This window comes from Amyelois transitella, chromosome 27, assembly GCF_032362555.1.
Source record: "Amyelois transitella isolate CPQ chromosome 27, ilAmyTran1.1, whole genome shotgun sequence".
NCBI classification, from domain to species: Eukaryota; Metazoa; Arthropoda; class Insecta; order Lepidoptera; family Pyralidae; genus Amyelois; species Amyelois transitella.
This window is the reverse complement of record NC_083530.1, coordinates 4,939,845-4,955,745: the sequence shown is the minus strand read 5'-3', so window position 1 is coordinate 4,955,745 and position 15,901 is coordinate 4,939,845. Positions and strand designations below refer to the sequence as shown.

Here is a 15,901-nt window from a genome sequence, read left to right as displayed (position 1 = left end):
TTACTAAGGTACTAAATTTTTTCGAAAATTGTTAGTAAAAAAAGTCTTCATGCATTACTAACAACCCATTCATTAAAATAAAAAGAAGTTATGTGTACTTAAATCTTATATTAAATTTTAAAATCATATTAAAACGTGCATAATACAAAACGTACTCACAAGTACATGTTAACAAAAGCATTCAAATGTTAATAAATCGTGAAATTGAAAATTAAAACAAAAATTTCTTTAAAATGTTAATTAAATCCCTTTACCAATCAACCTTAACCTAAAATATTGTGAATAATGTCTGAGAACATTATTTCTTTAAATTATTTCATCTGTTTACATTTATGACATGTACAAATTTCATTCGTTAGGAGGAAAAAATTTTTGCTTACTTAAATCATAATCAGTACAAATATCTAAATAATCATACAGATGATGTTTCAGCAACCTTCAAACATTAATGTAAGGTAAAAGAAAAAAGCAAGGCAGTTAATTTGAATCAGTTCCGTGATGCTGAGTAGACACAAATAAGATAAAATCATTAATGGACAACTTTTTTCTTAAGTTTTACTTTTAAGTTTCTAAAGAACATCCTGTGACTGATGTCAAGTTATCCTACCAATGGCCCAGTGCCACAGATACAAAAGATTCCCTGTGAACTTACGCTAAACTTTATAAGTAAAAGAAAAAGACGAAATATACGAAACAGAGTTTCTTAGGATACAATATTATAATAGTAAAAATAATGATCATTAGAAAAACGCGAAAAAGCAACAGAATTTATGTATATTCTCACATGATGTTTGGGAACTAATAATCTTAAATTATAGTCATGATAACAATTTCTTTGTCATATTTTGATTTGAATCTGTTGTCGAAAGTCGAAATATTTATTAAAAAGTCGCGAGGTATAAAAACATTGTCAAACAAAACTCTTTACAGATAAAACTGGTCAAAGTAAAAAATAATAAAGAATAGTCTTGATTTCTACTAGCACTATGAAAAGCGCGCGTATGTTATAATTGTCCTTAAATTTGTCAAATGTAATAAAAAAAGGTGAATCCTACAATTTATCTACAGTCAAATTTATAAAACAAGGAACATAATGTAAGTCTTCCTCAATAAGTATAATACTTGAGATTAGTATTCATTTGTTTTAAGTCAGATTAATGAATTATCCAACCTAGTTACATTGCACCTTTAAAAACCATAATACTTACGAAATAAGGCGGTATTTTGAGATCATAGCATATGCTTGTTAGTCAGCCAAACCATTGCAACACAAAAAATTAAAACCTTACATACACCAAAAGCTCTATACATTAAAATCGCTTCCTACCATTACTCTTGACGCGTGTATTCTTCAAAGTAATTGTCGTGGACTGTAGGGGGAGCCCATGGTTTCTGTGGCGAAGTACTGGGCAGTATGTACTGAAAGAATAAAAAATATAGTTAGGTATGTGGTCACTGGTCAAGAGCAATACTAATATATTGTTGAATGTGGTGACAGAAAATCACATAGGTACACATTTAAAATAATAACTAATCAAAACATATTTTTATTAAATTCAAACTTGGAGTAGTAATGCTTTAACTTTTATAATCCACAGCTGTGGACCTACACCACTATGAGTGCTATTATCTCTTGAAAAAAACACAAAATTTATCCTTTCCAGTTCTTTATCCAGAAATAAATTGTACTTACATAGTGTGAGCATTGTCCCCTGTTCCACCGCATGTGGGGCACACATGGGACCTCAGGATGGGGCATGTAACTACGAAGTCATTCCCAACGCGCTCCTTCACCTAAAATTATGTGAGTTCATTTGTTAATTGTCACTACCTGAATCTGAATTTCATTTTTAAACCATGAAGCTGAGGTCTTTCTTTATCAAAATTTAGGTAACTGACCTTATGTGTCATGTACACCATGGGAGTCTCCCCATTCTTCCGGCAAAATGTACACATCTTCCATGCTTCCAAAGAATTTGAAGCAGTATCATACTTTGGTGATCTATTTTGATTTCTATAAATGGCCATAGCCATTGACTCATCCCGTGGACTTATAGAACCAGTAGTTGGGGAACTTGGTACTTTAACATGAGTTTTGAATTCGAATCCCCTGTTTTCAGTAGGGAACAACTCATAAAAAACTCTCTGTCTATAGTTTGTTTGGTCGATGGAATGAGATGTGCTTGGTTCTTCCATTTGAAAGAAGTCAGGTTCGTGGTCCCATCGTTGTATTGGTGATTGTCTTATTGGAGACATCATTTCATAGTGTTTAACTTGGTCTGGTGTTGAGAGAATCTTCCTGCCAATGATTGGACGACGCCTGGCACCAACCGGAGTGTCAGATGCAGAGCTTTGAGGGCTTCTGTTAAATTCTGGTGTGGAAGCAAATGTGGTAATATCTGGGAAAGCATCCGGGGATGTCGAATCGGAACTGGAAGAGCGGTTTGGGACTCCATACTGATTTGGTGATGTTATAGTGCTGGAGAATAAGCTGGAAGGTTGCAGGGAATCTGGAATATAAAGGGTGGTGATGAGTATGATACAAACACTAGTTTTGAAAAAGTGAATTTATATGTTTCATTTGCCCCTGTTACTATATTCATATTTTGCATTAATATAATTTACTAACAAGGGCAAATGTCCAAAAAAAAACATCAAATCAGACCAGTGATTTAGGGATGAAAGCATTAACAGCCAGATATAGAATTTTGGAAATATGGATTTTCTTTTGCTTATTAACTAGGTATATAAACCTAAAGATTGGTGATAATAAATTTAATTTATTCTCGGTTTCCAAGAATATGTGATTAGGTAGGTACATGTAAGGAACTGCATGTATGAGCAAGGCATTCTATTTTCAAATTTATTGTAGATTTGCAAATTGCAAATCGAACTAACATGGATCACGATTTTTTATAAAAAGAAAACAAAAGCCGATCGGCAAAATATACATCTAAATTCTTACCATTTTCTGTCGTTTTGGGGAATAATCGGTTGATTTCAGTCATGTAATCCATCACGTGTCTTGATGGGAACATTTTCATCTGAAAATTAACAAGGATTTCCTTAAAAAATATTGAAAAACATGTTTTTTTGGAATTCCAAGTGTTTACAAGCAAAGTTTGTGTTGAAGTTTTGCCGGAAGTACAATACTGAAGCTTGTATTGAAACTTCTATTTTGGAAAATAAAATTAACAATCATGGAAGAATTTAGTTAATTAGTAACTAAATATTTTTCAAGTTGAGTGACGCGGGTTTTATACCCGCATTATGAATAATTAAATTAAAAATAAGAAATAGGTAACTTAGCTTTCGGAGGTGGCACTTTCAAAATAAGCTCTCGAGCTTATTATTAGTAATTCTAATGTTTGTATAGAAATTAATTTGTGTCTCAAATTTCAAAAACATGCATAATTAGAATTACCATTCCTACGAAAAATTAAATTCTGTTTTACGTGCAATTATATTTATCAGAATAAAATACAAACGTATGAATAAATTCGCTCTAGCTAAAACATAAAAAATAAACTTACCTTCTTCAATAGAAATACTTCGAATAAAAGTAAAAAAACTAACTTCTCGAACACAAATCATACACAGAGTATTTCACTCACGAAATTCAATCGACGAATGAGAAAATTTTCGGCAAAGTTCTTTGTTGTGAAGGGGGAGATGCCGATGCCGCTTGAAAGATGGTCAAGTCAGGGCCGGATTTATTATTTGCAAAGAAAATAAAATTATGTACTTATTAAGTACCTCACTAACAATAGTGATATGAAACTTGTGTGGTAGAAAAAGGGGTATTATGCTCATAGACGATGATTATTTATATCAATAGTTATTATGTTTCTTGTACTTAAAACCTATTTCTGAAAAAGAAGACATTCTTCTCTTTACTTAAATCTTTGCTATCTTTGGTTTGATTGAGTTCTTGCAACGACTTGTAAGTGTAGCTTACTAAGTACTTAGTTACCTACCTACAGATCATAGCTTAATAGCACTAAGCTGCTAGGAAAAAGAGTTATACCTAATTGAAATGATATTCAGAATACCCTAAATCTTAAATGTGGAAACGAAAGGCCGTAGGTACTATCTACTACTTTGGACGAAATAGGCCCTTCTGGGGCAAGGTCAGGCCAAAAGTACAATACTTAAGCGAAAGAAGTTGCAAGGTTTCTTGGCAGGTGGATAGAAGTATCTGCCTACCCCTTCGAGAAAGAGGTGTGTTATAACGTAGGTATAAATCTTAGTAAAATCTCTTTCAACTATTCGACTTGACTCAAACTGTTTATGCATGCGCAAGCGAACCCTAAAAGCGGCGGTGTCAAAAGAAATGCCGACAAAGGCGGCGAATTCGTAGACAAATTAATGACAAGCCGACAAAGGTACGAAAGACACGTGTAGAGATTTTCTCTTGTCGATAACAGAGGGCGCATTTCATATTTTAATACAAACATAACATAATACAACATTCTTAGACGTCTGTATGCCTTGCGGGGTAGGCAGAGTCTTGGTAAAACTGAAAGGCCACGTTCAGCTGAACGGTTTAATGATGAAATTGACATTCAGACAGTGACATAGTGAATGGTTGCGAGACCATCGTGTATAAGAATCCCAAGGTTATAGGAATTTCCGTAGTCGCGTTTTGGGTTTATACCTACCTACACGGATTACTCCCTGATACGATGCACATGTAGGTAGATATTTAGACAGTTTATTTCCAAAAGGTTTAGTTTTCTCCACTTGGTTTGTTCTTTTGTTTGTAGGTAGTAGGTCTAGTCTGGTAGGTTATCCTTACGAATTAACTAAAAAACTACTGGACCGATTTTGATGATATTTGGCACAAAGACGGACAAACAAAACGCTCAGTATGTAGTAAATAAAACACTATAGTTGTAAATACAATTTAATCAGCAAGACACTATTCAATAGTTTATACATAAAAGCAACTTCAAACGATCTCAAGTCTTTGTACAAGGCGATTTTATGTTTTATTATTATTCATAATTGTTCAACGGAAAACAAATAATTATAAGTCCTAATAAAAGAAGTAGGTAGCTGGTAATTTATTGTTAAAAAGCTCTCATAATAAGGCAGAAACGTAAAGTAAAATTGTCTATATTGAGCAATTTATTTCCTCTGCATTTTGCCGGTTGCATCCTCCATAGAAGTGTTTCAGGGCAAGGAATTCGCCTTCTGACTTTCTCCCCTTTTAGTTACCTATCTCTCATTTCCCTTGTCTGCGACGTTTCACTAAAATGCCACACAATGGGTCCGGTTTTCAGTCCATTGACTAGCTTATTTCGATCAAGTCAGATCATGATTCCAGCCAGGATTATGAACGAGCGTCCAAGAGCAATTTATTTATTATGTCAAAATTTAACTATTAACATCTGCATCAACTCTCTGCATAAGGTACCCAACTATTTGCTTTCCGTTCAACACTGCCGTACTTACAACATTAAAATTTACACTCGTGTTAACCATTCGTGAAATTAATTAATAAAATTATATAAAAAATGTTCTAGGCGTGAGTATTATCATACATACATAAATATATAAGCCATGTTTGTATATATTAGTAAGTACACGACTTTGAGCTTTTAACCTTTTTAAAGCAGTAATACATTTATGGAAAATATTCAATTAATTTCATACATATTAACCGCTTTAAAAAGGTAACAAGAAGGAATGTACAAAACTATGTTACATCAATAGAAAATGTTTTTGAAACTTCAATCTTCTCACTGACGACATTCTGTGAAACAAAACGCAACGTTCAGTTAAATTAATTGTAATTGTAGGTAAAAGAAAATATTATACTGATTACAGGCTAAAAACTAAAATAAGTAAAATTTTGGTGCGAAAAAAATTTCACTCCACTAAATTGCGAACTCTATTAAACATGTACAAATCTGAATAAAAATATTTATTCAGATTTCTGTGCAAAAACTACTCAATACTTTATTAAAAACTGAATTAGTAAAATTGAACGTTGGACACTCCATACATTACATACTCGCTATTTCCCGGAGGAATAGACAGAGACTACATCTTTCTACGATGTTTTATTCGCAATATTAATGTTTAGAAATGCATTTGGAGGTAGATATTAAGTTTTTCCTTCGGTTTTATAATACTATAAACATTCGCCACAGCCGGAACACAACATAATTTATTGTGTCTTTTGTTTTTTTAATTGTTATCTTTTGGAGTGTCCTAAGTGTGAGTACTACTGTAACCCTTTGGGTTATTTACAAACTTTGATTAGAAATTTGGTTACAATGAGACATAATCTTTATCTTATCAAAGTCAGTGACCCATTTTTTACAGCCGTCTAAGCGAAAGCACATTGTAAAAACAGAGATGAAGATCACAAAGTCAATTGATGATCATTGAAAAGTGCAAATTCAACATTTTATAAATATTTTATCACACTGTTTAATTTATAAAAAACTAATTTCCTTTGCTACGTATTAAAAATGTTTAGTTCTAAATTTTAGCATTGGTATTCTTGTGGGTGACTTGAAACAGCTACATAAGTAAATTTTTCAATAAGTATAGATTTTGTTTGTTATATTTATGTAAGCACTGATATTATTTATATACTGCAGATATTCTACGGCAATTAACCCGACTTTGGTAAGTCTTTTTAAGGCCATTCTTGTGATTTTTCAATAGTACTATCTGCTATCATTAAAACAGGAAGATGCATGTCAAATTTGATTTAATCCAAACTAATAGAGTTAATGAGGCTGTATTAAAATTAATAAAACAAAGAAAATGGACATAAAACATTTATTTTTATGTTATTGCAAATTGTGTTAAAAATTTTTGAATTACATATAGAACTAGAATGATTATAAAACAATAAATAGGAGATTGTAAAATTTTTGTTTTGAAAAATTAATTTGAAATGCGTCTTCATTGAAATACTAAGCGCGTATGTGGCTAAAATTTTTTCTCTATATATATTTAAACTTAAATTTTTAGGAGTTAACAATTACAAATCACGTATTTTACTCATTTATATTAACTTATTAATTACACAAAAGATCGAATCCATTTTGATTCAAATTGCAATACATAAGTTTTTTTTTCGACTTACGAAATAACGGTTTAGGGATTTTTAGCAACGTTTTTTTTTCTAAGAGGATTTTGAAATATCCTACCTTTGTCTTTTTTGCTCTAATGACAAATGTATAAGATTCTGTCATACTGTCGAATGAGACTTCTTAAAAACACGCTGTGCATAAGATAGATAGTAGGAAATTATATCTCTTATACTTTTATTTTATTAAATAAATTATTTGCTAAATCAACACAGTTAGTCAAGGTCTTTAACCAATAAGTTAAAAAGAGTGTTATGTATCTATATGAAATTAAATCAACTATTTATTTCCAATTGTAGAAAAAATACTGTATTGTGGTTGGGGTTGAAATAGCGAATAATTTTTACGTATTCACTCGTCAGAGAAAGGCTCACTTTCATCTAATAATAATATCAGTCATTTCCATCCACCCAAAAGTTTATTCAATACAACTAATTTTAGATTGTATAAATGTTGTATTGAAAAAAAAATCTGGGTCCGACGCGAAGTGCACATTTTGCGAAATGCTCATTTTGTAGTTCACAAAATTGACAAGCACCACTTTTGACAAAATGCACATTTTGCGAAACGCGAATTCTCATTTAGCGTCATAGCCTGTCGTGCTAAATGGTAAACGTTTTACAAGTAACCTATACATTTTATTAAATTAACATTTTTGACGTTGGTCAAAAATATATATGTTGATATATAGGTATATGAAAACGAGCCCTCCCCCAATGGTGTAGCGGTTGAAATGCCGGTTGTAATCTAATCAGCCTTGCGCGGCCTGCGCTTGCGCACCTCGCGCGCGTCGCCGCCCGAGCCGGCCGCCGCGCCGCCGCCCTCCGACGACTGCAACACACAGGCAGACACACATACAATACACGTGACACAGATTATATCACCTCATTATATGACACAGAAATAAAAATTAATATTTTCTTTTCAAGATTGTTGGCTCCGTCTACCCCGGAAGGGATAAAGATGTGATTATTTGTATGTAATTTCAATTCAAATATTATGGACAAATTATAGTACCTATTGTACAAATTATATCTATGTTATGTCAAAAGTTCACATGCATTTCGGTGGAAATTATGTCGATAATATGTTATATTGCATTTTCTCTTATCTATACATATAAATATATAAAATATTATCGAAATAATTACCACCTAAATGCACGTGAACTTTTGGCATTACATTGTTATAATTACCACCAATATGTTCTATCATTTGTCCATAATTCATATTATATTATTTGTTAATAATATAAGCTACTCACGTCACTAGCAGAGTTCTTCTCAGCGTCACTACCAGCGGTCTCATTATCATCCACTATGTCTTCGTTGATAAGCTCCTGAAAAAACATGTAAACAGTGTTTAAGACATCATATTGATAAAATTTCAGAACAGGCTTTTCAGATGCCTTGTGATGGCTTTAGAATAAGACCACTCCATATCTTTTCCTTGGATGTCGTAAGGCGACAAAGGGAGAGGCAAATAAACTTGGTATTCTTCTTGTAGGCGATGGGCTAGCAACCTGTCACTATTTGAACCTCAACTCCATCTTTAAGTCATACAGCTCAATGCGGCCTTTCAGTATTTTAAAGACTGCTTGCTCTGTCTACCCCGCAAGAGGTATAGACGTGACTATATGCATGTATGTAGGTTTTTAACAATTTTGTAAATTAAAGGTTAGCTTTTTGTCCCGTGCGGTTTCCGGCATTTAAGAATAGGACCACTCCCACCTCTTTCTCGTGGATGTTAGGGAATAGGCATATCTAGCCCAGTTTAACCATGATCCAACATGGGTTCGCTTCCCCTGCAATGTTTGCGGAGGTCAGATCAGTCAGGAGAAGAGAGGTTACCTTTTCCGGGACACAAAAATTGCCTATAGACATCAATATTCGCATGAGTTTATTTTAATATGTTTCCTTTCACTCAATTTTTAATGGAAAACATATTTACCTCTTCTTCAGCCTTCCTTGCGTCCTCCTTCGCCTTGTCCAGTTGCGCTTGCGACACTAGAACCTTGTCGGAGCGACGAGGCGGGTATAACAAGTCTATAATGCACACTAATACCTGCAAACAGAGATTATTAACGATATTACGGTCAGGTCAAAAGTACACGAAACCGCCGAGCTTGCATGAAGAGAGTTATGAATGTGGATGAAGCGAAGGAAATATGCAGAGATCGTGGCAAGTGGAAAGAGGTAGTCTCTGCCTACCCCTCCGGGAAAGAGACGTGATTTTATGTACATATGTATGTATTACGATGTTGCAAGAGGAATTTAAACTTGATATTTCATTTATTGACCACCTTAAAAATAATTGGTTCTCACTTTGGCCTGTATGTATGTTTGTCCGCGAATATCTCGCGTTTCGCTGAACTTATTTTGATGCGGTTTTCAGAAAAGGTTTTGTTACATTTAAGGGAAGGTTTAAGAAATTTAGCCGTCTTCAAAAAAGGAGAATGTCGATTGGAGGCGGTTCTCTTTACAAAAGTTATCTTCTACATATAAAAGAGGACACTGACCGACTAACCACAGGCAGGATTTCCCGAAATTCCCGCTGGAACGGGAATTATAGTGATTTTTCGCTTTACGCGGGCGTCTTCCATTTCTTGATAATAAGGAAACAGACACTCACCAAACCCAAGATAGCTCCAATGAAGATGGTAGCCACAGCGAATATCAGATAGGATCCCCACGTTGGAAGGCCGTAAGTCTCCATAAGCATCGTGTGCACACTCTGGAAAGTTAAACATGAGTATAACTAAATAGATAGGTATAAAACACACGTCAGGTACATAGTTTTAGGATTTTGGCAGGGTCCATGGTAAGATTCCAAAAGGATGTTCATTTGGAAACATTCTTGAGTCATCAATATTTTTTTCTCTATTCTTGATAGCACTAACGACACTCACTTAGTGTTTTTATTTTACTTGTGCTTTTCCCTCCTAAATTGGTCTTAGGTTTTGTAGGTGGCCATACCTTTAATTTCTTCAAGAACTTTTCTCTCATAGCGTCATTCTTTCGCACTCTGATTGCAGTAAGCATTAGAAATGGTGAACTCACCTTTCGCATCTGTCTGAATTAGATAATGGTGGAAATGGTCCATATTTTTTGATGAAAAAATCGATCTTACCCTTAGTGCCTGGCTGAGTTTGAAGAACTCTGCTACAAGAGTCATCTGCAGGGAATCCGGGGCCTTCCACCCTGGCACAGGCTCAGTCTGCTGCCAGCGACGGGTCTCCACGAAGGAGAGCATTGACTCCACATCTCTGGGACCTTTGTATTGACGGAACGAGCCATCTTTAACACTGGAAATTTAAAGTAGTATTAATTACTAAATGTTATTGAACACTCCCCCATCACAATGAATTGGAATAATTATCATACAGTTTTCAACAGTAGGGACAGTGATCCCTGAGGAAAAAAATATTTCTTTATTCTTTAGCTACACACAAGCCGATTTAGTTTAGAAATCGTGATAATGAGATCATTGTCAGTAAATTTCAGCTCTTTTGGAAACTCACTAGCCAGTAGAAGAATTAAAGTGCTTTCTCGTTAACAATACATATTTCAGCTACCAGTAGTAATTTAAACATGACCTAAAGTTTATATAATTACGTTATCTGTGTGTATAACACACTCTGCTGTCACTGTTTTACTAAGTAAGTACTATAATGTTAATCATTAAACTGTTTTGTGTACCATATAAATAAATAAATAAATTAACGTTACGTTGTCTCTTCCCAGGTGGGGTAGGCTGAGACAAACTTTTTTTTCCAGTATCTAAGATTTATGCCTATTTCTGTCTCTTCAAAATAACGACCAGCTTGCACTAACAGTGACGAATGTGGATAAATCAATTGATTTATACTCACTGGAATATGGTAGGCAGTGCTGTGACCATGAACCGTCCGCTGAGCCCCGGCGACTGGGTGACGTCCACGGCAGCGGTCTTTACTCCCAGATTCTTACGTGTTGCTATGGTGGAGAGTTCCTTCCACGCGGCCGCGAGAGCGTTGCAAGCGGGACACCATGGGGCGTAGCTGTGTAGGAAAATGTATAAATTCTAATTATGTATTGTGAAAGAAAATGGCGATGCCATTAAAAACTCTACTAAGGGTGACTTACCTAAGCCGACAGTAAAATGTAAAAATTCTATAACGTGGCTAAAATGTTGTTGGTCCTTGGTAAGAAGTGTTGGTTGTTGTGTTGTACATACATACATACATATGGTCACGTCTATATCCCTTGCGGGGTAGACAGAGCCAACAGTCTTAAAAAGACTGAATGGCCACGTTCAGCTATTTCAGCTATTTGGCTTAATGATAGAATTGAGATTCAAATAGTGACAGGTTGCTAGCCCATCGCCTAAAAAATAATCCCAAGTTTGTAAGCCTATCCCTTAGTCGCCTTTTACGACATCCATGGGAAAGAGATGGAGTGGTCCTATTCTTTTTTGTATTGGTGCCAGGAACCACACGGTTGTTGTGTTGTAAATAATGTAAATGGGAAATTTTAGAACAGGAAAGGCGAGGCTCCACTGGATCAATTTCTGAGCAAAAGTCAGGCCAAGAGTGTTCTTATTGATGAGCTTCTATGAAATAAATATAAATCTGGCAAGCAAATCTATATCTATACTAATATTATAAAGCTGAAGAGTTTGTTTTGTTTGTTTGTTTGTTTGTTTAAACGCGCTAATCTCAGAAACTACTGAACCGATTTGAATAATTCTTTCACTGTTAGATAGTCTATTTATAGAGGAAGGCTATAGGCTACATTTTATCCCGGATTTCCTACGGGAAACGTCAACAATGCAGGTGAAAGTTGAATGAGTCGGCCATCTGCGAGCTTTCCACGCGAACGCTGCGCAAACCAAAAAAGATATAGTAAAACAATTTACTAAAGATGTGAAGTACTCATTTTTTGCCACAAGAAAGTCCGCGAGAGCATATATCTATCTCTTAAGGTTTACTTACAATAACCACTTTTATGTTAATTTTTTAAGATTATTTTTTCATTATAAACATAAGTTATCTTGAAACCAATTTCTTTAATTCAGTATTAATCCTTATCCAAATAAATGTTTATTACTTTCGGCTTTTCATGTAGACTAAAATTGCCATTTACAGTATATAAATCAGAGGAATAGGTTTTGAGATATAGTCGTTATAAGCAATTTGCAGCGAAACATTTAATAAGGTGAACCAGCGTTCTTTCCAATACGCGTGACTGCCTGACCGCCCAGCTATAATTGATAAAGCCGAGGAGGATGTTTTCAAAAATAAATATGATGCCCAAAATAACTATTCCACGCGGACGAAGTCGCGGGCACAGCTAGTGTAGGTATACAGAGATTGTGGTGAAGGAAAAGACGTGGATTCCTTTAGAAAGAGAAAGAGGAGTATTTGTGTATAAACAATTCACATCATTCTCATTGGTTATGGTGATGTCACCTACTTGTTAATCATGGTTCAATTTTATTAATTGAATGGCTAGGTAGGTAAAGTAGTTTTATTAACAATTATTTTCAAGAAAGAATTTTGCCAATACCTAGCTGTCTTAAGAAATAGTGTAAATAAAATTTAAATTCTGATGACAATTGGATTAACGAAATGACAAGAATTTTTGGGTGGAAACAATATTGAAATTTTAATGTTAAAAAGGGACAAAATATAAAAAGTATATGAAAATTGAGAGATCTGTTTTATTGCAATGCGAAGTGATTTTTAAACTTAAAATGTGTTGTCTCTGGATATTGTATCAAATGGTCAGTCCTTACTTATCCTGGCTATCATTTATACACTAGATATTATTTGTACCCATCAATCATTAAAATGTGTTAGCATATCGAGCAGCGATAATCTATGCATTCTTTAAGATCTAGGACATGCTTACTTTGTGTGCCCACTCTAAAATATTCTAATTTAAACCATGACTCATTATGACTTGCTTCAGGAAATGATTACAGCTAATAAGGTAGTAATGAGTTGTTTTGCCACTTTGTTCTGTTTTGAATGAAGTATGAAAATGGGAACATTTGCACAGGAAATTATAACATTAGACTATTAAATAATTAAATCAATTTTGCATAATTATGTGGAACTAAATCACTTTTTCTCTCACATTCCTTGAAAATAAATTTGGTTTTAATGTACCTGCTAAACACAGTCTTTCAGTCTTATACCTACCTATCACATATTTTTTGAAGTTTCATTCACTAGTAGTAACATTGGTCATTTATTATTTTTCTTCCTACAACATCTACCTACATTTACAGTGCTATTCTACTGCTGTAAATTAGAGAAGCAGAGTTATTTCAATCTCAATTCTATCATTAAGCCTAACAGCTGAATGTGGCTTGCTGGCTCTGTTTACCCCACAAGGGATACAGATGTGGTGATATGGATGGATAAAAATGAAAATCAGAGAAAAAAAACCTGTCTATTTTTTCCTTGAGCTATCAAGGGATTTCCGATATCTGTCACTAATATATACCTGTTACTACCTACAGTTTGCTATGATAAAATTGTAACATTGTGTTGACCTATGACAATGTGACAATGAAATTATAAAACTGAAGCATATAGCTGAACATGGGACTACTTAATTTCAATTAGTTTGAGAGACATCCTATTTGTCGTTGTAGGTATAAAAAAAGTAATTTGCTTAAAGTATTTCACATATTTTTTTATGGAAATCTAATTGAGAAAGTGCCGTTACTGTGTACCTACCTATTGTAGGAACTGATGGACCATCAACACGACAAAAGGTGCGTCACGGTTTTGAAAACTGTTTCACGAGCAAAGCCTTCCAAGTTTATTGAACTTTATTGAGTGTGGGAAGCTAGGTTTTATAAACGTTATAACCGAAAAAATTTGACTGATTACTTACGTAAAGCTAAAATATACAAGTTGACTTGAAAAAGGTCAATAAAAATAAAGTATTTTCTGAGGAAATACAAAGCGAAATACTTTTTGACACGTTTAGGCCGATTGGTATACCGGTAGGAAAATACTCACAATTCCACCATCCATTCACCCTCAAGAATGTCTTTCCAATTGTCTTCATTAAGTTCACGATTGGCACTCACTAAACTGCTTAGAGAACATATTATAAATGTAGAAAAAAATAAAATTTGTAAAATTTGTGGAACCGTGTGTACGCGCGCCATGTCTGATTTTGAATAATGTTGCCATTAATCAAATACTTGATTTTTGATTTGATTGAAAGATATTTTAAGTGTTGCAATTATCATCTCTCTCACCGTTCAATTACATGGCTCAGTTTTAAAAATAGTTGTTCTTATTTATAAATATGTTTTTTACATACCTTTTATTGAATTGAATATATCTTCGTGAGAATAATATGCGCCATCTATTGTAATTTTTAACAACTAGAAAGAAAGTTAAAGAAAAACTGGTCTTACGTCAAAGAAGCACTCAGGAATAATATTGCCACAGGCAAACCATAGATGTCAGCACAATGAACAAATTTGTAATTAACCGACTTACAAATAGAAGGATAAATCGTAGGTAAATTTGAAATATAGTAATAGGAGTAAGGAGTATTATATAGGGCAAAAAGAGTTAGTGATTTTTTTGTCGATTTTCCATTACATTGCTTCTATGTTAGAAAACTTGAGGCGCCATTTTTTCTATGATAATCTATTGTTTTACCCCAGCTGCGGCAGCTTAGGACGAACTTTGTGGTCTTGCAAAGCGGGAGTAAGACAGTCAGAAAATTTATAGCTATTGACCTTCGCGTCCTAATATGCGTATGCTAAAATATGAGTTCCTTAGAACTAGATATATCTATCACGATTATTTAGTTTTTCAGGATTTGGTTGGTAGATTTCTGTTTAGCTAAACAGGACTATTAAATGAATTAATAAACACTATGGCAAATGATCTCACAAAAAAGAAATGAGGTTGGCATTAGGTTTCCTAATTTCAAACAAATACCAAAGCACTTGTGTACTGAAACAGCTTTTCACCCAATAATGGTCTTTGATCGAATTGGCGATGACCTGGGGAAAGGTCAGGTCAAATATTAGTATGGATAAAATATAGTATCGTTGAGTAAAGATTCTTGTGAGACAAGTCGCGAATTTACTCAAAGGTGTCAATCTGTGAAATTGTCTCGTTAGAATATATTTATTTATTCTTTAAATGCCGGGAATCACACGGCAATAACGTGTTAGACGTAACGAATAGTTTCCGAGGTGTGGTATCGGTAACTCGTGGCTCGCTGCTATGGCTTCGTCCTTCACTCGGCTTCGTGTATTGATCCAGGTCGCGGGTTCGAGGAATATACTCGATGTTTTCGTCTGCTAATTACATTATACGATAGTTAGGACCTGACTGACTTATCCAATACGTGATCATGGTCAAAAGGAGCAGTACATGTAGAGAGGTATGAAGATGAACATATGCTCACCTCTCGGTTACAATCGGGACTTAACGCCAGAGGGTAGAACGTATATAATCATATGTTTTATATCATCCATATTTCTATTCGAAGTTTGGATAGTTATGAAGTTGACGTTGTTGAAGAAAATGCTGCAGTGCAGTGGGTTACCGCTTTGGAAGCGACAATAAACTTAGTTTAAAGTAATTTATTTGACGTCAACCAATGTTGTGAAACTAAAAGATGTGAAATGACTATGAAGTGTCTTATATTAATGAATAAAAATTTTTGATTTGAATTTGAATTTGTATCACCTTTTTTTCAACAGTCTTTTGTAAAGGCTATGTAACCACGTTCAGCTTAGACCTTCGAGGAAACCTAAGAGGT

The 15,901-nt window shown here is 34.2% G+C and overlaps 2 protein-coding genes across 2 annotated transcripts; both read right to left on the bottom strand.

Annotated features, from left to right (window-relative positions):
- Nucleotides 1-463: 463 nt before the first annotated feature.
- Nucleotides 464-3,105, bottom strand: LOC106130388 (uncharacterized). Its single transcript, XM_013329222.2, has 4 exons — nt 2,966-3,105; nt 1,900-2,510; nt 1,694-1,794; nt 464-1,419 (listed from the first exon to the last, which is right to left on the bottom strand). The coding sequence occupies exons 1-4, from the start codon at nt 3,042-3,044 to the stop codon at nt 1,311-1,313; spliced, it is 900 nt and encodes a 299-aa protein (XP_013184676.2). The 5' UTR covers nt 3,045-3,105; the 3' UTR covers nt 464-1,310.
- Nucleotides 3,106-4,892: 1,787 nt separating this feature from the next.
- LOC106130438 (thioredoxin-related transmembrane protein 1) lies at nt 4,893-14,291 on the bottom strand. Its single transcript, XM_013329281.2, has 7 exons — nt 14,128-14,291; nt 10,984-11,151; nt 10,242-10,416; nt 9,744-9,845; nt 9,063-9,176; nt 8,377-8,451; nt 4,893-7,943 (listed from the first exon to the last, which is right to left on the bottom strand). The coding sequence occupies exons 1-7, from the start codon at nt 14,277-14,279 to the stop codon at nt 7,860-7,862; spliced, it is 870 nt and encodes a 289-aa protein (XP_013184735.1). The 5' UTR covers nt 14,280-14,291; the 3' UTR covers nt 4,893-7,859.
- Between the last annotated feature and the right edge of the window lie 1,610 nt (nt 14,292-15,901).